At 38.4% G+C, this 24,154-nt stretch overlaps 1 protein-coding gene across 1 annotated transcript in view; it reads left to right on the top strand.

The window, feature by feature from the left end:
- Rit2 (Ras-like without CAAX 2) overlaps window positions 1–24,154 on the top strand; it is a 346,997-nt gene that overhangs the window by 55,199 nt on the left and 267,644 nt on the right. Inside the window, 1 exon segment of the mRNA NM_001013060.1 lies at window positions 23,568–23,624. Coding sequence (NP_001013078.1) covers window positions 23,568–23,624 — 57 coding nt within the window.

Raw genomic sequence — 24,154 nt, 5'->3', positions numbered from 1 at the left:
ACACCTGTGTTTCATGGGCCTTCCTGCCAATTGCTGATCCATATCTGTGTTCTGTCTGATGCCTCTCTCTCTTTAATTCCCATGTTATTCTCATGGAAATGTATGGTTCACTAACAGGATGTAAAGAGATCTTTGTCACTTCTAACATGCATATTACTTAGAGCTAGTGAGTTGGGGGAATTAAGCCGGTCACTAGTAACAAATGCACTTACCTCTCTCCTAACAAAGCTTTGCACCATTCTGAGAAGCAGAGCTTAAAGTATTTTACTAGCTTCTGACATATCCAGCGATAGCTTTGCGGTGAATGAATACTTCTGGAGTTAGGGAAGGCTACCATTGCCTTTGCCTACATGCCTGCCCTCCACAAATATGATTACATTCTGTTTTTCTCTATCCTGCATTTACAATCATCTAATGAAAAGCCTATATTTCAGCCTTTAGTGGTTGATATAGGAACTATGACTTTGGCTTCCAGTGCTGCCATTGCAGAGGTCGTACATCCTCATTGTATCTCTCAAAGCCTCTGGATATCTGTGAAATAAGGGGCTGCTATCAGAACATGTTTTTCACTACAAGGATTTATAATTCTGCAATAAGCAATTGGTGTCTGGTGATTTCCACTAATACCAACTTCCAGCTGTGTGGGTACCTAGCAAACATGTATTCATTTCTTCAGGCTCATGAATGTGAAGAGGACTTAACAGGCCAGGTTTGTCAGTTTAGTAATAGAACAAAAGAAGTAGGTAGATGAGCTTTGATTTTGAATGAAAGTGTTTAGTGTTTATTATTTATTAATCTTGCAAACTATCAATCAAGTAGTAAATAATTTTGTCATAGTATTTAGAGAGTTATACTATGAATAAAAGAACTTTTAATGTTATGAGTTGGATTTCTTGTTGGAACATATTACTTAAAAGACCTTTCATATAACTTTCTAAACAATTTTAAAATGAATTCTAAACACATAGTAAAAAATATCCTATGTCAAGTATGCCAATGATTTAGGGTTGGCAATATCCACAAGTCATTGTTTTCAAGTGAAAATATTACTGGTGGGTTTTGGATTTTTGTTTCTTGTATATAAACCAAAATCAAAGTGCAATTTTAGCTCTAAATGTTCAGTGGAGGAGCAGATCAGATCAATAAGCACAGCTGGCAATGTCACCAACTCCTGACAAGAAATCTGTACTTTGGTACTGTCTGGAGATAGAAGTTTTGGATAAAGATATGAATCTTTAACTCTCTAGCTTGACTGCAATGTAATTGTTACAATTTAATTTGTCTAAACTTGCAAAATATGTATTTTCATATCTATTATTTAATAAAAATTTTCTAAAGTTTAATTTCAGTTTAATTAAGTTTGTATAATTTGGTTCAAATGAAATCTACAGTTAAACCTCTTGACATTGCTGTATTCTTCAATGAAATCGTATACCTGCCAAAGCAGGTGTTGGTTACGTGATTATCATGGTATATATGTGGGTATCAGAGGATGATTGTGGAGCTGATTCTCTAGCCCCTTGCTCCTACTCTTATTAACATTGATGATGATTGTTATTACTATTATTGGTGTGTGTGTGTGTGTATATACATATATATGTGTGTGTGTACATATGTGTGTATATATATAAATGTGTGTATATATATGTGTGTGTATATATATGTGTGTGTGCATATATATTTATGTGTGTATGTTTATATATGTGTATGTGTGTATATATATGTGTGTGTATATATGTGTGTGTATATATATATGTTTGTGTATGTATGTGTATATATATATGTGTGTGTGTATGTATGTGTGTGTGTATTTGAAAATCAGAGGGCATTTTTTCATTTTCATCACTGCTTTAAATAAAAGAATAATAAAATACCAGATATTATGAAAAAATAAGTGTTCTAGTGTAGTTCTGATTTGTTTTATATCTTCATATTATGCTGCCTTGCTTTTACCTATCAAGAGAGATTAGCATAGTATTTTGGGTTATCTGGGCAGAAACAGACTGAACGTTTTCTACAGCTGTTGGCATATGAGTTGTTTCTAATTTCTTGGGCCAAGACACTTGCCACATCTGTCTCAGCTTTAGACGAATATAAGCAATGAAGGGTGGTTTCATGGTTGATACGATTCCCACACAAAGCCAGCTCCTGCTTCCTCCGGAACCATTTGATGTGCCTTAGCAGAGTGAAGAAAGCTGCATGGGACTACAACTGAAATGTTATCCACTGCCAAGTGAGCATCTCTTGTGCTAACAAACACAGAGTTCCAGCTTAATGCGTGCACACACAGCGGCCCTTCACCCCCCAAACAGTTCAAAAAGCTTCATGCTTAATATTCCCAATGCCTTTGCGTTGCTGGGAATGCACTGAAACACAAGACCCATAAATGCCCAAGTTTAATAGAGGCTTGCCTCTTTTCAATGCAAAGTAATTGTTAGAAGTCTGTCATGCTATTTGGAAGGAAAATCCCAGAGACGAAGTTGACAGGTTTATGGCAACAGCCCTTGTCTTATTTGCAGTAACTCATTTTATATATAGTGTTCCACATTAGGAAAGCCAAGGGCGAGAGGCCTCTGTGATTTAACTCTAACAATAAAGGAGATTGTAATATCAAAGAGGGCCCCAAATTGGTCTGCTGATTATAATATATTAGGGTACAATAGAAGGGGTGTTAGAGAGTACCCGTATATAATATGAATAAATCTTTTTATTAGCTATTTTCCTTCTTTAATAAATAACCGAGTCATGTAGTTTATCCACAAAATGTCTCTGCTGGCACTGAATTTATATAACACCTTCAAAGGGTGGGTTTGCCTGTGTAAACTCCATCATAGAAGCTAGAGTAAAGGACTGCTTTTTCAGAATTCAGACCATGGAAGAGAAAACTTCACAAGTATAGATAATATATTTGGACATTTTAATTGCTACTGATTAGGGCAGTAACGAGACATAGGTTTCTCTGTTTGAAGATGGTGATTCGAGGATTGTAACAATCATGTCTAGTGAGAAGCTCCTGTCATGGCCAACCCCTATGGCAAAACCTAAGTGACTCATCACCACAAGATCCTCTCTGATATTGTGGGCTTTTCAGACGTGTCTAGTGCCTCAAATCCACCCTCCACATCTCTGTTGTGTTTGCCTTTTTTCCCAATCATGAGGTTTCAGAATTCAATTCTTTATAGGCTTGATGATTTATTTCTTCAATATCTTCAAGGTGTAGCAAGATGGCTGTCAAGTGTCAACTGCTTGTTCCACAAGTGCCACCATTTACACAGTCCCACACTGGCCATTTCTCAGCCTAAAATATGACCAGTATTATTTTTTAAAAGCCATGGTTCCTGTAAGTATATATATTCCTAGGAGAGAACTTCCTGGAAAGATTCCCAATAATCTTTTGCAATAAATGTTTATTTGTTTTGGTGACAAGTATGCTCAATACTGAGAGAAATATAACTTTTGTTAGTTTTTATATTCAATATGCTGTGGTATCTATGGATTTTCAGGGTGACTTAGCTTTTCTGATAACTCGGGTCATTTTTAACACCTTGAACATTCTCTTTATTAGTAAAATGTTAAGGTGTAGAGAAACATACATATAAGCCTTCTGTAGTGGTTTTAATAAAAATGGCCACTATAGGTTCATATATTTGAATTCTTAGCCACCAGAGAGTGACACTAAATTAGAAGGAATAGGATGTGTGGCCTTCTTGGAGGAAGGGTGTCACTGGGGTGGGCTTGAACCCATACCACATGGACTTGGAGCTCATACCATGTTCAGTAAGGCTCTCTCCCCCTTTCCCTCTCCCTCTCCCTCTCCCTCTCCTTCTCCCCCCTCTCTCCCTTCCTCTTCGTCTCCCTCCCCTTCCTCTCCCTCTCTCTCCTTCTTCCTCTCTCCCTGCCTCCCTTCTCCCTCTCTTTCTCCCCTCCCTTCTTCCTCCCACCCTCTCTCTCCCTCTCCTTCTCCCTCTCTCGCTGCCTCCTTCCCTCTTCCTCTGACTAGGAGTTAGGATGTAGCTCTCAATTACTGCTGCAGTGTCTGCTTGCCTGCTGACATGGGTCTCGCCATGTTCATAATGCACTAAGTCTCTGTAACTATAAGTAAGTCTCCAGTTAAATGCTTTCTCTTATGATAGTTGCCTTGGTCAGGGTTGTCTCTTCACAGACCTAGAGCACTGACTAAGACACCATCACAAATATTATGAAAAGGCTCTGAGGGAGCTTAGCCTTATTGATTATGTAGCAGTATCCAGCTAGACAGCTGCTACTTGTCTACCATGGGCAGGCATGTTATGTTGTTTAGATGAATTCATTTAATTCCCACTTTTAAAGTCAAGAACAGAGCCCGAACAGGCATTTACAGGTAGGTCACTAAGATAAATAACAGCAGCAAATAAACTTCTGAAGGGGATGCAGGACATCTGAGAGAGTTTGCCTTGCAGAATTCTCATTTTGAGGATGCTATTATTATGGTAGGTAGTGCTATAACCGTAAAATCCTGGTAGTTTTCATCAATGTGTCCACCTGACCATGAACCAGCAGACAGCTGACTCCTCTTCATTGCCTTACTCAGGTGCCCTATAAACTGCCCGTGGAATTTATGTTTCTTTGTACCTAAACCTTCTCTTCCTAGACAAGCAGCAAATACAAAGAGCTCGTGACCAGTGCCCTAGTAACTATTGCTGCTGGAAATTAATGAAGCTATTTATTTAATGTAAGACCTGCCCGTTCTGTCTTTGTGTTATGGTTTACGTTTTACCAGTTCTTCAGACAAGATCATGTGTCTTTGTGTTCATGCTATTTCATAATGCACCAGATACCGCCCTCCGTGGATAAGGCTTAATATCTTCTATTTATCAATTTTTGTTTTCTGGAGATATTGAAGGATATTGCATGTGACCTTTCTATCTATCTATCTATCTATCTATCTATCTATCTATCTATCTATCTATCTATCTATCTATCTATCTACCTACCTACCTACCTACCTACCTATCTATCTATCTATCTATCTATCTATCTATCTATCTATCTATCTACCTACCTACCTACCTATCTATCTATCTATCTATCTATCTATCTATCTATCTATCTATCTACCTACCTACCTATCTATCTATCTATCTATCTATCTATCTATCTATCTATCTATCTATCTATATCTCAGTAGATATACTTTGCTGGAGAAACAGCCCTAATAAATCTATCCCTGTTCCCACTCTGACACACAGCTGTCAGTCACTCATGCACATGCTCCACTTGATGCCCTGGTGTCTTGTCCTCTTCCTCACCAGACATTCACAGGGCAATCCCAAGCTACCTGATTTTAGATGAGATGCCACAGTGAGGACAGAAAACTGCTTATAACATTGTTCGTTGCTTTTTAATGTTAAGCTCAGCCTGCATAGTGATGCTGTCTTTTACCATCATGACATTGTACCTTTTCCCTGATTCATACACTCCCCATATTGCCTTCTCTGTAAGAAAACCATGACTCCTTTTTGAAAATTGAGAAAATTTATGTAAATTTTCTGAGGAGCAATCACTGGTTTTCTAGGGCGCTCTTCTCCTCTGAGCATGAACTTCTGGTTGTCCCAAAGGCAGAGTAAACACACTATCAAAATCTACCCAAGAGCTTGTGAATAGTAATGCATTAGATTAACACTGCTGTCATACATCTGGAGGGATGCCCATGAGTTAATTTAAGTAATAGACACTGAGGTGAATCCCATACACAGCATGATTGACAGCTCAATGTAGAAGAAAATGACTGTGATTAGCAGACAGTGAGCTACAGCTTCCACCACAGCAGCGTCTCTCGGATTCGGTATATTTAGACTTACGTTTAGTTTCAGAAACAGACTTTGAATACCCCACAGGGATAATAAACTCTGGGAGGCTAATCTATAACAGAAAAAAGTAAAGCACAATTTAAGAATTAGAATGACCCATCTATAATAACAGCAATTTGTTTTTAAATTACCAGAAGCCTCTTTTCTACAATTCTAGGAAACATTTCCATTATCAGAGCATCAGGCAGATAGATCAAGCAACAGGACAGCTTTTAAAACTAGAGTGCAGAGAGCTGGAAAATCCATGGGAATGTTTCCCAGGTTCTTTGCTACTCTCACTGTGAGGCCTCATCCAGAACCATGTTGCTTGGGAGGTCTCCATGAATGTTGGATGATGAAGAGGACAAGACACCAGGGCACCAAATGGAGGATGCACATGGGTGACTGATAGCCATGTGTCAGAGAGTCAACAGAGGCAAATCAGTTAGGGCTGTTCCTCTAGTAAAGTATATTTACTGCTATATAAAAAAAAGAGATGCATAATATCCTTCAGATTTTTCTGGAAAAAATGTTAAATAGAAGAGATTAATCATTATCCATGGAAAGCAACTGTATGCTTTATTAGTAAACATTTTGAGTAACTCCATGAACATAAAGACATATGCTTTTGTCTGAAGAGCTGGTGAGATGTAATGTAAATCAAAATTCTTCTTATTTCTTGCATGCTTTATTTCTCCTTCAGTTGTTTATGTAAATTTTCCCTGATTTCTTCTGGACCATCTTTTCTAATATGTCAGATGATAGTTTCTTTTACTAAACGAGTTACTGGAAATCATTCAGTTTTTCTCCAAGAAGTTTTAGATTAGTCCCTGTCTGAGACTTAGGCATTTTTAAAAACTGTCTCTAAGGGACACATTGTTCTCATCCTGGTTGTCTTGAAGCCCCAACTGGATGAGGTAGTCAGTTCATTGTGCTATCTCCACAGACCACATTTACAAAAGCTGACTGGGATTTGGAACAGGAGACAAAATACAGTTAACTTCAATGGAAGCAATGGCTTCATGTGTTCTCTTAATGTAGAATTGCAAACCGAGTTCTAAGGTGTCAAAACCTTGCGTGAAATTCTGTCTTGAGCACCCTAAGACAGTGGAATGTTACAAAGAGAATGACAGAAAATGACGGAACAGAGTCAAGGTAAACATAGACAAGCAAATTTGAGTGAATCAAGTATTCAGATACAACAGTAGACATATTAATGACTAGTGAATGTCAGATACAGTGAAAAACTTTTCTCATGTGGAGCTCAGTCTTGTGTGGTAGAATGGAACAAGGGTCTTTACTTCATAGTTTTTTAAAAATAAAAAATACTATTTAGTGTTTGTCAATATTTGATAATACCTGTTTGTTTCTTGTTACATTAAAAATCATAATCTATCAAATAATATAATCACCAAGTATTTATGAGGTAGGTGCTACATGCAAAGAACTGCGTTTGGCAGGATGAAGCTTAATCTCTGCCTCTGGCTTCAGATAATGCAGCAAGTCACTGAAAGTAATAAGAAATGTTATACATAGTTATACATACATACATGGTTGGTATGATGTGCAACTTGTTAAGCTTACTTATCCTTTATCATCTAGTTAAATTCCAAATCAATATATACTGAGTTTGTATGCTGGAAGCCATTTTTTCTATATTATGTTTTTATTTTTCAACATTTAAAATATTTATTTTAAACATTTTAGTTAAAAACAATTAAATGATTTCCTACTTTCTTTATCTCCAGTCCCTCCCATCATCCCTCTCTCAAAAACCTTCATGCCCTTCCAAATCTCAAGTCGATAGTCTCTTTTACTTTGATTATTGTTACATATATGTCCTGGGTAGTTTTGGCCAACATGACATAAACTAGAGTCTTTATGGAAGAGGGAACCTCTGCTTTCACCAGAGTAGCCTGTAGGAAAGCCTTTGTGCATTATCTTGATTAATGATCTATTTAGAAAGAACCTCCCACAATGGGCGGAGTCATCCCTATGCAGCCGGTCCTGGTTGGAATAAGAGAGCCATGAAACCATAGTTTAGTAAAGCCATGAATAACAAGCAGTGTTTCTTTATTGTCTTCGTATCAGCTCCTGCCTTCAGTTTCCCATCCTGTTTGTGTTCCTGTCCTCGGTGATAGACTGTGATGTGGAGGTATAAGTTAAAATATAACCTTTTCTACCCAAGTTGCTTTTGGTCATGGTGACTTATCACAGCAATAGAAACCCTAACAAAGACTATAAATATAACCTTGAGTCTGTTTTGTTGATCGTGTGTATAGTTTCGAGATTGACCACTTTGTATTGGATATTCAACTAAGGAGCCCATCCTTGGTAAAGGTTAATTCTCTCGGCAGTGACTAGTTGCTTGTACTTCTTTGTGTAGGGGTGGAACTCCCTGAGATTTCTTCATGAGTCTCCTCATTAAAGAAGCTTCTATTTATAGCAAATGGAAATCATTAGAGAAATCCACAACAGGTCATAATGCAGAGACCAACAGATATATTGGGCTCCATTTTCAATGGCTCTAAGTGTAGCACAGTGTTTGCCTCTCTGGCTCAGAAGAGCTGCAGAAAGGTTGTAAGAGACAGGACACCCAGAAGTCTATTATGACACTGTCTGTCCCAGCACTAGCTGCATAGATAAGACCTGAACAATCAATCAGAGTATTAATGGGAAAACTATCACTGCATAAGGATTTTTGAAATGTCCCACAGAGGTACACTGACCAGTGTTACTCTAAGAACAGGTTAAATGTCTGATGTTGATGTACAGGTATGTTTCTTATATGATTATAGGCAAGTATCCTAAACTCCCTGGAGTCCTTTATTTATAATATGATGATAATTCTCCTAATGCGTACAAAAACCTTGCAACAAGGTATATGAAATGACAAACAAATAATTCTGAAAGTGTTTAATAACAGCCCACATGACTTGTGATGAGCTTCATTGTAATTTAAGCATCATAGTCATACCTGTAGTTATAGGTATAGTCATACCATAGTCATAGGATGGGGAGAGTCTCTACCAGGCAGTATTGGCTCAATTATAACTTCCAGGTAGTTCTTATTATGTCATTGTTTATGAAGGAAACTATGGAAGTCTTGAAGATTTAAGAAGCCAAGACTCACTACTACCATGTCTAGTTCAACAGTCATCGGCCTATAATTCACTCAAAGCTAGAGATCTGGAGTGGTATAACGGTAGTGCTATAGTTAACAAGAACAAAAGCAGAAGAAAACTTAACCAAATAATCTGGGTTTATATTTTAGATTTAAGTCATTTTCAAATCACTGTAACATGTATTTGGAAAAGTTTTATAAAACAGTACACTGATTGTATTTGCTTTTCAATAACTTAAAGTACGTTGTCTTTGGTTATCTAGAGAGATAAAGTTTTATAAAGGTATAAAGTTACAGAAAGGAGGACTCCATTTCCCTCTGAATGGATGTCTCTGACCATTGGAGTGGTTTAAGAACAACAGCCTTAGACACAATAGCCGAGATTCAACTCTTTAAGTTTACACTGAACAATAACCTGTTTCTGCTGGTTCCTTGCTTGACTCTCTGCTAAGTCAGTGCCCAAGCCAATGTACTGGGGGCTAGAAGAACCCCTGCTGTCAGCTGCTCACCTTAGGGCTGTAGTGAAGGAGGAGTTGAATATAATACAGTTCAAGATCTGTTGTAACCATCAGAGCCATTCACGGTTTTTAAAAGTTCAGTATAGAGAAACACCCTGAAAATTATTAATGTTGTCATAATCTATTCCAAGCCTCTAACTTAGTTGTGCCATATAACTGTATACATCTGAGTTCAACATTTACATGTTTTCTCATTTGAATGGGTACTATACAAGATTTAGCTTGTGCCATACTTTATAATTATAATGTTATATTAACCACAACATAAGATTTCTATGGCAATCCATCTTGTCCTTTTGGTTTTGACCTTTCATTCCAATATATCAGAATTATCCTATATCTTACCTATCATTTCTGACCTCCTAACCCCAAAATTCTATGAACATAATGTAGAAATAATATATAGAATCAGAGTATACTTAATGCCATTATTGATGTAAATAGATATGATGTGGTAAGAAGGTAGAATGTTACACACATTGCTATCAGCTTTCCTTTGTGAAGTTTCTGTTGTTTATTAAAGAACTCTGTTGAAGGAATCAGAGAAAGGACTGAAAGAGCTGAAGGGGCTTGAGACCCCATATGAACAACAATGCCAACCAACCAGAGCTTCTATGGACTAAGCCACTACCCAAAGACTATACATGGACTGACCCTGGGCTCCAAATTCATAGGTAGCAATGAATAGCCTAGTAGGGGCACCAGTGGAAGGGGAAGTCCTTGGCCCTGCTAAGGCTGGACGCCCCCAACGAACAGGATTGTTGGAGGGAGGGCAGTAACGGGTGGAAGATGGGGAGGAGAACACCCACATAGAAGGGGAGGGGGAGGGACTAGGGAGATCTTGGTCTGGAAACCAGGAAAGGGAATAACATTTGAAATGTAAATAAGAAATTCCCAATTTAATAAAGATGGAGAAAAAAAAAGAACTCTGAGTTGGAAGAAAAACAACAGTTTTAGAAAGTGAGTCCAGAACTTTGAAGCATTAATGGTTCAAGAAGGGTAATTTCAGGTACTAAGGATAGTGTAAAAAGGTAAGAGAGCAAAAACTCACATAATACTCTGAGCTAGGAAGCTCGCAAAGAATTTGGCTAGTCTATGACCAACTTTTGGTTATTGCAGAATTATCGAATGTAAGAAGGAGAATCCTCAAGTCAAGAAGAATGCTTAGGCATCGTGAACTATGATTGAAACCCTTAAATCACATGTGTTACACTTTGTTTATTTTCTTCTAAACCTATGATAAGGAAGTCTTCAACTTCAATTGTATGGTAACATCTATTCCTTACTAATAATTCTCTAAAATTACAGGATATAATTTTATTAAAAGATTGCCATCTTGACAGGATGCATCTGTATAACCAATAATAAATTGCGTTCTCGTATGGTATGTATAAGATTGTCTTTGCTAACTCCTATGATAAATTGCACACATCTTAAACTCTGAGAACTTCAGAACTGCCTGCAGTTCCATCATGCAAAAGAAGTTCTAATAATTGTCTCCATTAATTATTCTTTAAGAATACAGATAAGGAGAATGGCATGGAGGCAGATGTCAGTACAGGCATCCTAGTATCAATAGTAATTCATTACCTAAAGACGCGGAGCCTTTTCTAAATGACAAAAGACTTAAGAAAATGTTGTTGAAAACGTCTATTTTTCTTTTTTGTTTCACTGAGTACAAAGTTGTCAGCATGGAACAAATAAACAATGAGTGGTAATATTGACTTTCAATATCCATTATGTGTCTGTGTTTCATCCATCATTGGCTAATATCAGTCAGTGAAGATAAATAGGTGCCTTAGACCCTGGAAAGGATGATTTCTTTCTATTACCAGTAGTTTATGGAAAAATATGGAAGCAACAGAAGGAATTCTATACAAGGGAAAAATTAAAAGTAGAAATGGAGAACTGAAGAGTCGCTTCTCCTCTCCAGCTTCAGCTGAGCACCATTCCTCAACCAATTGGTGCCACCATCCAATCTGTATGTCATCCTTCAAGTCTAAGTTCCTTCCTCCTCACCCCTCTCTACCCTACCTGCATACACACACGGGAGAATGGAGAAACACCTCTTAGTGATTATCTTATTGTTAATGAACAAGTAAGTTACACTATTAGATATTCTGTCCATCTTTGAACTGTGATGATTTTGTTCTTAAATAATACTAATTGGTTTAGAAAATTTAACTCTTTACAATTTTTACATTTGCCCTTGTTACTGTATTTCATGGTTTTGGATATAATTTTTCCGCTGTATCTTTTGCATTCAGAAGCTACCATAACACCAGTATAGATACCTCTTTCATAATCCTAATTTCATAGATACCCCACAGAGAAGAGAGAAAGTCACATGTTTAAAATACATCAACTATAGAAAAGGAGGCTCTACTGCTTATTTAGAATAAATGTCACTCAATTTTTAACAGCATTTTTTGTTTATTTATTTATTTTGGCTTTCCCCATTAATTAATTAATCTATCCACTTTACATCCTGATCACAATCTCCCCTCTTCCCAACCCCTTTCCCCATCCCTCCTTTCCTTCTCCTTTGAAAAGGGGAGGGCTCCTCTAGGTATCAACCCATGCTGGCACATCAAGTCACAGGAAGACTAGGCACATCCTCTCCCACTGGGCCAGACAAGGCAGCCCAGTCAACATTCTTTAAAATCTACCAAAAAGTTAATATATTCCACAATGAAAGTTACAGTGAGAATTAAGAAGTCTTCACCTAGTTCTATAAATATATTTTACTTCTCAGAATACATTGACTTTAGAAGGGGTGTATGATGTCATTCAGGCAGATGACCTTTTCATTGAAGATAGTCAGCAGATGACCCCTGAGCACCCAGTATAATCCAACTTTCAGTCATGCTCATTCAGTATATGCTAACTCAGTATATGCTCATGCAGTATATGCTCACTCAGTATATGCTCATTCAGTGCATGCTCCTTCAGTATGTGCTCATTCAGTGCATGCTCCTTCAGTATATGTTCCTTCAGTATATGCTCCTTCAGTATACGCTCCTTCAGTATATGCTCCTTCAGTATATGCTTATTCAGTGTATGCTCATTCAGTATATGCTCATGCAGTATATGCTCACTCAGTATATGCCCCTTCCGTATATGCTCATTCAGTATATGCTTATTCAGTATATGCTCATTCAGTATATGCTCCTTCCATATATGCTCCTTCAGTATATGCTCCTTCAGTGTATGCTCCTTCAGTATATGTTCCTTCAGTATATGCTTATTCAATATGCTCCTTCAGTATATGCTCCTTCAGTATATGTTCCTTCAGTATATGCTCCTTCAGTATACGCTCCTTCAGTATATGCTCCTTCAGTATATGGTCTTTCTGTATATGCTCCTTCCGTATATGCTCCTTCAGTATATGCTCCTTCCATATATGCTCCTTCAGTATATGCTCCTTCAGTGTATGTTCCTTCAGTATATGCTCATTCAGTATATGCTCATGTACTTGGAAGACAACTTTGACACACTTATGATCAAACACATTTTCAGTTAAGAGAAAAGAATTGGAGTAAATTAGAAAAAAATTGTAGTTTTGGAAACCTATGACTCAATCTATTTTCTCAATCCTTTGTAGAGCCTCAAGCTGGAGTAAACAGAGATCTTAGACCTGCTGATTTGTTTCTTCTTGAAATAGATAAAGTACACTGTCCAATCTTCATGCTTTTAAGCAGATACGTGAACATTTCATCCTAAACAAATTATTTTTGCTTAAAGACTTTTGTTTAATTTAAACACTGTAATCCCAAGATAATTTTAAGCAATGACATTTTAAAAGATGTACCCCAATTTTAAATATATCTATGGTTTTATACCAACTGGACAAAACCCAGAATCATTTGAAAAGAGGGAAATTCAATTGAGAAAATGACCCCACCAGATTGGACTGTGGGCAAACTTTTAGTGGGTTTTTCATTGACTTATACGGGAAGACTCTGCTCACTGGGTGCAGTGCCACCCTTGGGTTAGTGGTCCTGGGTTCTAGAACAATCTGAGCAAACCAGTAAGCCACACCCTTTCATAGCCTCTACATCAACTTCTGTCTCCTAGTTCCTGCCCTAACTTTCCATATTCCTATCCCTCACAAGTTGTTTTTGTTCATATTTTCTAGTAGAGCAGTAGAAACTTTAAAAGAGAAATTGGTGTCAGGTCATAAAATATTGTTCTGAAAAGTAAAAAAAAGAAAGCAATTAAATATCTTTCTTAGAAATTTTCTGTATATAGTCTCTAATGGTAGAAATATTACATTTTTGGTTGTGTTAGAAATTGCAAATATATTAAATTTTTCCCATAGCATTTTCTTTTTACCATACTTAGATATTCTGTCTTAGGGTTTTATTGCTGTGAGGAGACACCATGGCCAAGGTAACAGCCACCAACAGGCTCATCTATGAGTAATGATATGAAAGAGAATGGCAGCAAGCCCCACAGATGTCTAACAGAGGAGCAGTCTAGGCCGAGAGCACAGCATTAGCTCAGGCCTCTTCACAGGGAGTGACTGGGCGATGAAGAATTCCCAGAAGACCAGCGGAATTAGAAACGAATTACTTGTTGGAGACAGAGATGTGGAAGATAAAACTGATGGTGAGGTCGTATGGGTTTTGGTAATAAGACAATGGAGTGGAGAACGAAGCATGGCAGGATGGGTAATCTATGACTGGCCTTATTTTATCTTTTCCCCAATCTCTTTGTTTTGCCCACCATAAAATAAAAATGGTAAGTTTAAGCAATTTTTCCAAGTCTTACCACACTCCCTAATGAGAGAAAAGTGACTAACCCCTGGTGACCAGTCATTTAGCTTCATATTTACCATTTCAGGACATCGGTTCCCAAAGGGGCAGTGTGGACTGACTGTCCTGTGCTCTGCTGTTAGATGATATCATTATGCAGAATGCTTCATTCTAGTGCTTTCCATAAGAAATCAAATTCCTCTGGAAGGGTGGGTGTGCTCAGGAGAATTGGTAACAAATGGTCTGCTTCTGTGCAGCATGTCAGCTGTTCTGTGATTCACTCTGTAGAAAATAACTCTTTTTTGTGAATTTCCTTTTTTACAATTGACAGTCTGCCTCTGGCCATAAACTGCTAACAGTCCAAGGAGGATGATATATGATCTTGTCAGATTTCTCAGAAACGTAAATTTGATGGTTTAATACTGCATTATGCAAAAGAAGAACAGCTTATTTAAAGTTAACTGGAAAAATGAAATCGTAACTTATGGAAACCTCTAAATAACAAAGGGAAAATTTTGAATTAAGAGATACATAGAAAGGAGAGATCAAATAAAATAAGCTCTCTTTCATTTTTTAAATCTCTTAATACTATTATTGTATGGAAGTTGTTTCTGTTTGGAGGGGTCTTTTTCATTGTGGGTATTTACTGAATATAAACTCTTAGGAATCACTGCATTTACACGAAATATGTTAATTATGTAACCACCAATAAAGCAAAACTGTTTTACACGAAATCTGTATTTTGCTATTCTATGTATATCTTAGCTTTTAGTAAATTCTTATATTTACAGAGGTAGATTTATGCAGTTATTAGACAGTACTTGTAATAATCTTAGAAATCAAAGAAACGATACCTGAGTAAAACAAAACATTGTTTTTTTATTTCTAATTTTTTGTATTAAATTTATAGTCAATGAATCAAATTTTCTCACCAAATTTTTCTCCCTGTACATATATATTCTATCTATAAATCAATGAAAATAAGCTGTAACACTACAAAACAGGACTTATTTTTCTATTATTATTGTTCCTTAATTTTCTCAGTGGCTGTTTAATTTATCTACAAGAGCATTTCACTCAGTAATTCACATAAAACCCTTATAAATAATTATTTCTCAAACCATCAGCATATAGTTTGTGATTTTCAGAAATTTAAACAAGTTCAGTTTCTTGTAATGGTTCCTCGAGATGTTCAGGAAATTGTAAAAGGCATCTATGTTTGCAAAGCTCTAAAAGATTTCATTTTCTTAAATTTGAAAATGTCACATTGTCATTGAGTGTTCTTACCTTCGCTGTGTTTAAGAGTCTGTTACCTTTTTACAAATCCTGAATCCTTCTTCTTGAAATATACTGCAGCTGCATTACAGACAGGGTTGGGCACATGACAAATTACAATAATGGCAGGCACACGGGGGAATGAATATGTAGTGTTTGTAACACTTCCTCCAGGATCTTCCCATCCAGGAATTGCTATCCTTTCTCTGTTAACACTGTGTCATAGTTTCAATGGTGCTTGAGGGTGTGGGAGACCCACTTGATGAAAGGAATCCATTCCTCTCTGCATGCTCGACTTTGAAATGAATGAGAAGTAAGGAACTGAAGTGCAGACAAGGGCTTTGCTATAGCCATCTGCCTCTCACACTTGGAAATGCCTTTAAGACAAGAAGGAAATAGCGTCCTCATACATTCTGTCTATACCCCAGGCACCCATTTCCATCCACCTTCCTGCTTCTGCATGCATGTGTCTGAATTTGCTCATTCTGAAGTTTCTAGAACATCAAGTAAATATCTTTAAAAGATGTATCCTACTAATTTACTATAATCATCTTTATCTCATAACAGATGCTCAATAAATGTGATGAGCATAAGCTAAAGCTTTGTAGTGCATAGAATACTTTTCTTGTATAAATCATTTCAAGACATTTTAATTGAATGACAATCTTTGTCCTTTGTTCCCTTAGGCAAATACTATTTAGTTGTTAAGCTGAAGATACTTAATAAATAGATACCATTTATAAGAAAACTAATATATTAAATCTAGACCATATTTGACCTGTAGTATCAATGAGAAGATTTATTTGCTCTTTTTTTGCATTGAGTTTAAAGATTTAACTTTAGAGCTTTGTTGACTTCTTCACGTACATCAACACCCAATAGTCACTGAGAAATTAAGATGATATTATCTTTGCCTTCCCACATCTGAATGTCTCTTATCTACAATAAACCTTCTCCTCCATCACTGGAAAAGCATAGGGTAAAGGGTGGGGCGTGTCAGTCATACCCTGTAACAAGTAGAGACTGAGGGGTGTAGGGAGAACTTGGTACCTGGGTCTGCTTTGGAACTTTAATGGACACCTCAGTTAGCCACTTGTCCTGGGTTTGATAGCTGACAGCCAGGAAGGAAACCACACTAAAAAGAAAGAAAAATGAGGTGTCCGTACCCATAATGCTTCCCAAGTTAAAAAAAATGCACTTTTGCACATTTTAACAGTATAATGGTTGGGTTTGATATCCAAGTTAGATGGCCTAATATCACATTGTACATGACCCACATGCAGAGTTTTGGTCAAGACTCTTAGAAGCTTTAGGGAGTCTAACCAGCTCCCGAGCCTTCCTCTTGGTGTCCTGATTCTTCCTTGGCATTCTGATCCTGGGTGTTAGCAATGGCCTCCCAGTGGGTTCTACAGGGCAGACACTGATAGCAATTATAAAACTTAAACTGACAATGACTTTACTTGCAAGTGAATCTTTGAAAGTAGTAAGTTTATCTATTATTCAGTTTTGGTTATTGTAGAAAATTTAAACTATGTCAAATAAGTAAATGCTATAAAGTGTCCTGATTACCACAAGATCTGATTTAGGAAGTTTCTAGACTTAGAACTGCAAAGAGCTGTCCTGTGCCTCAGTGTGCAATTGATCATTTGAGAGATGTTCTGCGATGTTGTAAGGAAAAATGAAAATAGATGCGGTGAGCTCTGGGTAAATATAAATAAAATTTATATACCACGTTTAGTTTTCAGGTTCCGGTCTTTTCTTTGTTTTCTCTGATTGAACAGACTTGGTAAGCTTGGAGTTTCACGCATTGTTCACGCACAGGGTTAAAACACTTAGACACTGCTTTCCAAGGAGCAATTCCACTTCACAAACATAGACGGTAAGGCAAGTACGTCAAAACCTAATTTCTAAAACACAAATTTGAGTTGAGATTCCAGCTGTTCTTAAGTTGCACTGTCCACAGATGTCCTAGGTTCTGATCAAAAGGCTGATTTCCAAGTTGCGCTGGGATTTACCAGAGTTCTTGTTTCTACTATGTCCCACGGGTCCCTGCAATATCAGCACAGTGTATGTAGGTAAGTTAACAGGAAGCATAGACAATGGGTGCAGGGAGATTGTCTGCCTAGGTAGAAAACATCTTCTAAACGTAGCTACCTGTGGAATCCATCAGGGCCAGATATTAACTTCCAGTGGCTTCTTGTGAGCATGTCATCCTTGGGTACATAGGGATTATTAAGTAGAAACTGTGCGCTTCTACTGTCTATTGATGTCATAAATGGAAATTTCATTCCTAAATGTACATTCTTATTTTAGCCAAGGGGAGCCTTTCAGAACTATTCCTTTCATTTGCAGAAGCTCAAAGGTTTTTTTTTTAACTTTTTTAAAAAAATAGGACATTTTATTTAATTACATTTCACATGTTATCCCCTTTCACAATTTTCCCTCTGCAAACTCTCTATCCCACCACCCTTCCCCTGCTTCTATGAGGGTGCTTTCCCCCCACTCCCACCCCACTGCCCTGGCATTCCCCTACACTGGGGCATCAAGCCTTCACAAGGCCACTGATGCCAGACAAGGCCATCCTCTGCTATGTATGCAGCTGGAGCCCTGGATCCCTCCATGTGTATTCTTTTAATTACTAACTTGAAATGAACCACATATATTTGTATGTCAAACATGAATATTTAAAATTATTTTTCATATTTTTTGCTTATTATTTCCCTAAAAATGGCTATTAAATGTTCCATTAGATGCTCTTTTTGAAAACACTAAAGGAACTTTTACACATCAGTCTGCTAAAATTATAGTTCTGAAGTTTTGGAAACAACCAAATCTGGCTTCATTTTCCTTGGTTCTGTCTCAGTGGCAGAGCATTTGGTAATTGAAGGGCTTTCTCAACTCTCCAATAAACAGCAGGCTTCTATTAAGGCAAGCATCCAAGCATCTAAATATATGTTCTCTGCGTTCTTATAAACAGCTGTAGTAGTTGACTCTGACAGGTTATTTTTGATGTTAATTTGGTGATTTATAAGTTTAATACTTAAATAAACCAATTAGTTTTTTAAATAATGATGTGTTTTTCACTGAGATGTGCTCAGATGGTTTTTAGCTTCCAAACTCTTCCCAAATATACAGTAACTAATTAACATAATTATGTAAATGTTTTCTGGTAGTCCAGAAAGCTTCTGGGCATATCACATACTGGTAGATTTTAGATAAAAAGGTTAAATCATGGATCAAACAGTGTGATATTTGAAGAGATAACATTATCCTTCGTAGGTGTGGTACTGAGCTAAGTGCCCAATGCAGCAAAGACTGCAGGGAATTACAGCCAGTGAATGGAGGTGGACCCCTGTGGAGGAAATGTTGAGGAGGATCAGGGTAGGCTCAACTTAAGCAGATTGGGTGGATTTCTTCAGAAAGAGAGGGCGAGGTGATCAGACCTCCTGAGATATGGATTGAAGAAGACAGATAGTTCTTGAGGCGCGTGCGTGCGTGCGTGCGTGCGTGCGTGTGTGTGTGTGTGTGTGTGTGTGCATGCGCGCACATGCTCGCACACGCTCGCACACTACTTTTGCATGGCTCTAACTAACACCAGAACAACTTCAAGAAAGAAGTCTTTACTTTGTCCATGGTTTCAAATCATTTATTCTGTGCTTACCTGGCCCACAGGGTCAGGAAGAACATCACAGTGATAGCAGCATGCTGGTGGAGGTGGTTCTTCTCCTGAGGACAGAAGGAGGCATAGAGCTAGAAAGGACTCGAGACAAATATCACTGAAAGCCACATCTCCAGTGATCCATTTCCTCCAGCTAGGTCCCACCTGACATATTGTCACAACCTCACAAGCCAGTGCTATTAGCTGGGGATAAACAATTTGTTATCTGGTCCTATAAGGAGCATTTCATACTCAGATGCTCATCAGATGTAAATGATTGCACAGTCTCTCTAAACAGAATAGACACAACTCTTTTTTAATTGCATTTTTAAATTTACATTTTAAATGTCTTCCCATTTCCTGGTTTCCCTTTCAGAATCCCCGATACCCACCCCAGGCCTCTGCTTCTGTGAGGGTGCTCCCTCACCCACCAACCTACTCCCTCCCCCCTCCCCACTCTGACATTCTCCTAAACAGGGGCATTGAGCACAGGATCAAGGGCCTCTCCTGCCATTGATGCCCAACAAGTTCATCCTCTTCTACGTATGTGGATAGAGCCATAGGGCCATCTCTGTGTTCTCTTGGTATGGTAGTTTAGTCCTTGGGAACTCTGGGGGGTCTGGTTGGTTGATATTGTGCTCTTTTTATGGGGCTGCAAACCCCTTCAGCTACTTCAGTCCTTTTTCTAACTCCTCCATTGGGGACCCTGTTCTCAGGTCAGTGGTTGGCTGTGAGCATTCGCCTCTGTATTTGTCAAGCTCTGGCACAGCCTCTCAGCAGACAGCTATATTAGGCTCCTGTCAGCATGCACTTCTTGGCATCAGCAATATTGTCTGGGTTTGGTGGTTGTATATGGGATACATCCCTATGTGGACAGTCTCTAGATGGCCTTTCAGTCTGTGCTCCACACTGTCTCCATATTTCCTCCTGTGAGTATTTTTGTTTCTATTTCTAAGAAGGTCTAAAACATTCACACTTTTGTCTTCCTTCTTCTTGGATTTCATGTAGCTTATGAGTTGTATCTTGGATATTCCAAGCTTATGGTGCTGGTTCAACTGGAGGTCAGCATGTAGAAAAACGCAAATCGACCCATTCTTATCTCCTTGTACAAAGATCAAGTCCAAGTGGATTCCACATAAAACCAGATACACTGAAAGTAATAGAAGAGAACGTGGGCAAAAGCCTCAAATACATAGGCACAGGAGAAAATTTTCTGAACAGAAGACCAATGACTCATGCTCTAAGATCAAGAACCAACAAATAGGACCTCATAAAATTGCAAAGATTCTGTAAGGCAAAAGACACTGTCAATAGGACAAAATGGCAACCAAGAGATTTGGAAAAGATCTTTGTCAATCCTACATCTGATAGAGGACTAATATCTAATATATGCAAAGAAATCAAGAAGTTAGACTCCAGAGAATCAAATATCTCTATTTAAAAATGGGGTACAGAGCTAAACAAAGAATTCTCAACTGAGGAATATCGAATGTCTGAGAAGCACCTAAAGAAATGTTCAACATCTTTAGTCATCAGGGAAATGCAAATCAAAACAACCCTGAGATTTCACCTCACATCAGTCAGAATGGCTAAGACCAAAAATTCAGGTGACAGTAGATGCTGGCAAGGATGTGGAGAAAGAGGAACACTCCTCCATTGTTGGTGGAATTGCAAGCTGGTACAACCACTCTGGAAATCAGTCTAGAAATTCCTCAGAAAATTGGACATAGTACTACCTGAGGACACAGCTCTATCACTCCTGAGCATATACCCAAAAGATGATCCAACATATAACAAGGACACATGCCCCACTATGTTCATAGCAGCCTTATTTATAATAGCCAGAAGCTGAAAAGAACCCAGATGCCCTTCAACAGAGGAATGGATACAGAAAATGTGGTACATTTACATAATGTAATATTACTCAGCTATTAAAAACAATGACTTCTCCATAGGAAGATCAACAGTATCAACCAACCAGACCCCATCAGAGTTCCCAGGGACTAAACCATCAACCAATGAGTACATATGGAGAGATTCATGACTCCAGCCACATATGTAGCAGAGGACGTCATTGTCCAGCATCAATAGGAGGAAAAGCCCTTGGTCCTGTGAAGTCTCATTTCCCCAATGTAGAGTAATGGCAGGGCATTGTGGTTGGAGTGAGTGGGAGCAGGAACATCCTCACAGAAGCAGGGGCGGGGGTATGGGAGAGAGGGAAAGAAGATAACATTTGATATGTAAATACATAAAATATTCAAGAAAAATAAAATTTAAAAAACCCAAAAAACAATGACTTCATCAAAATTTTAGGCAAATGGATGGAATTAGAAATTATCATCCTGAGGTGACCCAATCACAAAGGAACACAACTCTTACTAAATTTAGTTATTAAAAAAGTACAACACAGAAGTGCAAAAGTTGAGGTTTAGATGAGAAGAGGGTTAAGCCTGCCTCAGTGTTGCTCAGAGAGTAAGACTGGGTAGTCTGACAATAATGGTACTCTAGAGCATGTAGTAAAGGCTTGCTCAAAGGAAGTAGTTCAGGAAGTTTGAGCACAAGACACTCGGAGAGATAGGGTGGCTATGAAAACCCTACAGGCTGATACTGTGTTCGAAGCCATGGTCTTTAACCTAGTAGTCAGTTGCTCTTAAGCAGTAGGCTTATGAATCTGGGTCCATTGGAAATGTGTTTTAGAGAAATAGGATATTTACATTGTTTTCTGAGGGATCTAAGAGGAGAAGGATCTAAAGACAATTTAAATGTTTTTTTATTAATTATTTTATTTATTTACATTTCAAGTGTTGTTCCTCTTCCTGGTTCCCCCTCCATGAGGTCTCTACCTCATCCAAGCTCCCCTTTTCTTCTAACAGGATGTTCTCCAACTCACCCATCCAATATTACCTCGCCCCTCTAGCATCCCCCTTCTCTAGGGCATCGCCTCACAGGACCAAGTGCATCCCCTCCCACTGAGGCCAGATAAGTCAGTCCGCTGCTACATCTGAAGCAGCAGGTCATAGACCAGCCCATGCAAGCTCTTTGGTGGGTGGTTTAGTCTCTGGGACCTCTAAGGGGTCTAGTTAGTTGATACTTTTGTCCCTTCTATGAGGTTGCGATCCCTTTCGGCTCCTTTAGTCTTTCCCCTATCTACTCCATAGGGGTCCCTGAGCTCAGTCCAGTGGTTAGCTTTAAATATCTGTCTATGTCTGTCAGATGCTAGAAAAGCCTCTGAGAGGACAGCCATGCCAGGCTCTTGTCTGCAAGCACGACATGATATTAGCAATAGTGTCAGGGGTTTAGCGCCTGCGCATAGGATCGATTCCAAGTTAGGGCAGTCTCTGGATGGCCTTTCCTGCAGTCTTCGCTCCATTTTTGTCCCTGCATTTCCTTTAGAAAGGAACAATTCTGGGTCAAAAATTTTGAGACGGGTGGGTGGCCTCATCCTTCAACCGGGGACCACATCTACCAAGCGGAGGTGGTCTCTTCAAGTTTCATCTCTCTGCTCTTTGCCGTTTCCACTAAAGGCACCCCCAGTGTGTCCTGGGAGCCTCTCACATGCCTGGTGTCTGGGACTTTCTGGAGGTTCCTCTGGTCTCTCACCCCACCCTGCTGCGTTTTTCTATTCATTCACCTAGCCCTCTGGGTTTCTCTCCTGTCTCTCCAATATCTGATGCTGCCACCTTTCCCTCCTCGCTCGCTCCTTCCCCACCCAGGTCCCTCCCTCCTTCTGCCTTCTGTGAGTATTATGCTCCCCTTTCTAAGTGGGATTGAAGCATCTACACTTGGGTCTTCATACTGTAAAGCTTCATATGGTGCGTGAGTTGTTTCCTGGGTATTCTGAATCTTTTTGGCCTAAATAACCTAAATAGAGTTGCCATGATACAAATGTTGAGGCAGTTAATCACGTCAGCAAAGAGATGTGTGTTCCTTTACTTCTACTGAGGCAGGCTGAGGGCATTTCATTTCAGTTTTAGATGTACTGAATCTTTCAAGTTGAGATGACAGATCACCTACGTAATTATTAGTTGTTCCATTTGAAGCCCGACCCCTGACCTCTCAGCTGGTGACAGAGACATAGATTCAGCTGGCATCAGAAAACTCAGGACCAAAAAGATTCCAGACGCTTCCCGACAGCTACCAACTAACCAGAGCTAACCGGAAGGCCCTATCCTCAAGTTATATTCTTTTATACCAGGGGTCAAAATGCACTTAAGCGTTGAACATATTTACCACAGATATAGAGTACAGACCTTCTGTCTTTCATAACAGTTTACTATTATTATCATGTTTTAGCTAATGTAGTCATTCATACAAGAGAATTACTCATTAGAAAAGATTGAAATGCAGACTTGAGCTGATGGATAATCTAAAGGCGTGAGCTGACTGTGTTTTTTAATTTTTCTTCAGCAGTCACAATGCAGTTTATAAGCCACCAGTTCCCGGACTATCATGACCCCACAATCGGTAAGTAGAAGCTGCTTTTCTCCTCTGGCTCAAATAGATACACTAAAATAAGTGGTTTTTAAGCACTGTTAATAATATTAGCGAGCAGAAGTATAATTTATTTTATCTCCCAGCCTATGAATATATGTGTATAAATTTCTGAGTCATGAGAGAGTGTTTGTCCTTCTCATAATGCACTTTCATATTCCATACTTTGTTCCAGTTATTCTGGTAAATGATGGTTGAAATCCATTATGCTGATTTCTGGATTCACTAATGGATATTTTCCATTAGAAAAAAATGATTAAAAACCTTTGCTCTGGGTAATATAACTGATGTGATTAGCATACACTGATCACATTTTCGGTCTTGAGTATTCGATTGTAGAACTAGTTACTTTTCTCAATGATGCATTTGGGGAAAGCATTTAAGTGTAGGCATAGTTTCACTTACATCCTCATTTTTAGATGAGGAAACTTAGACACCATGAGGCAAACTATGATTTGTGCCCAGATTCAGCATTCTTAATTCCTCCGGTGCGGTTTCCCCAC

Source organism: Rattus norvegicus, chromosome 18, assembly GCF_021556685.1.
Source record: "Rattus norvegicus strain SHRSP/BbbUtx chromosome 18, alternate assembly SHRSP_T2T, whole genome shotgun sequence".
NCBI classification, from domain to species: domain Eukaryota; kingdom Metazoa; phylum Chordata; class Mammalia; order Rodentia; family Muridae; genus Rattus; species Rattus norvegicus.
The sequence above is the reverse complement of the archived record's forward strand: the minus strand, read 5'-3'. Positions and strand labels throughout refer to the sequence as shown.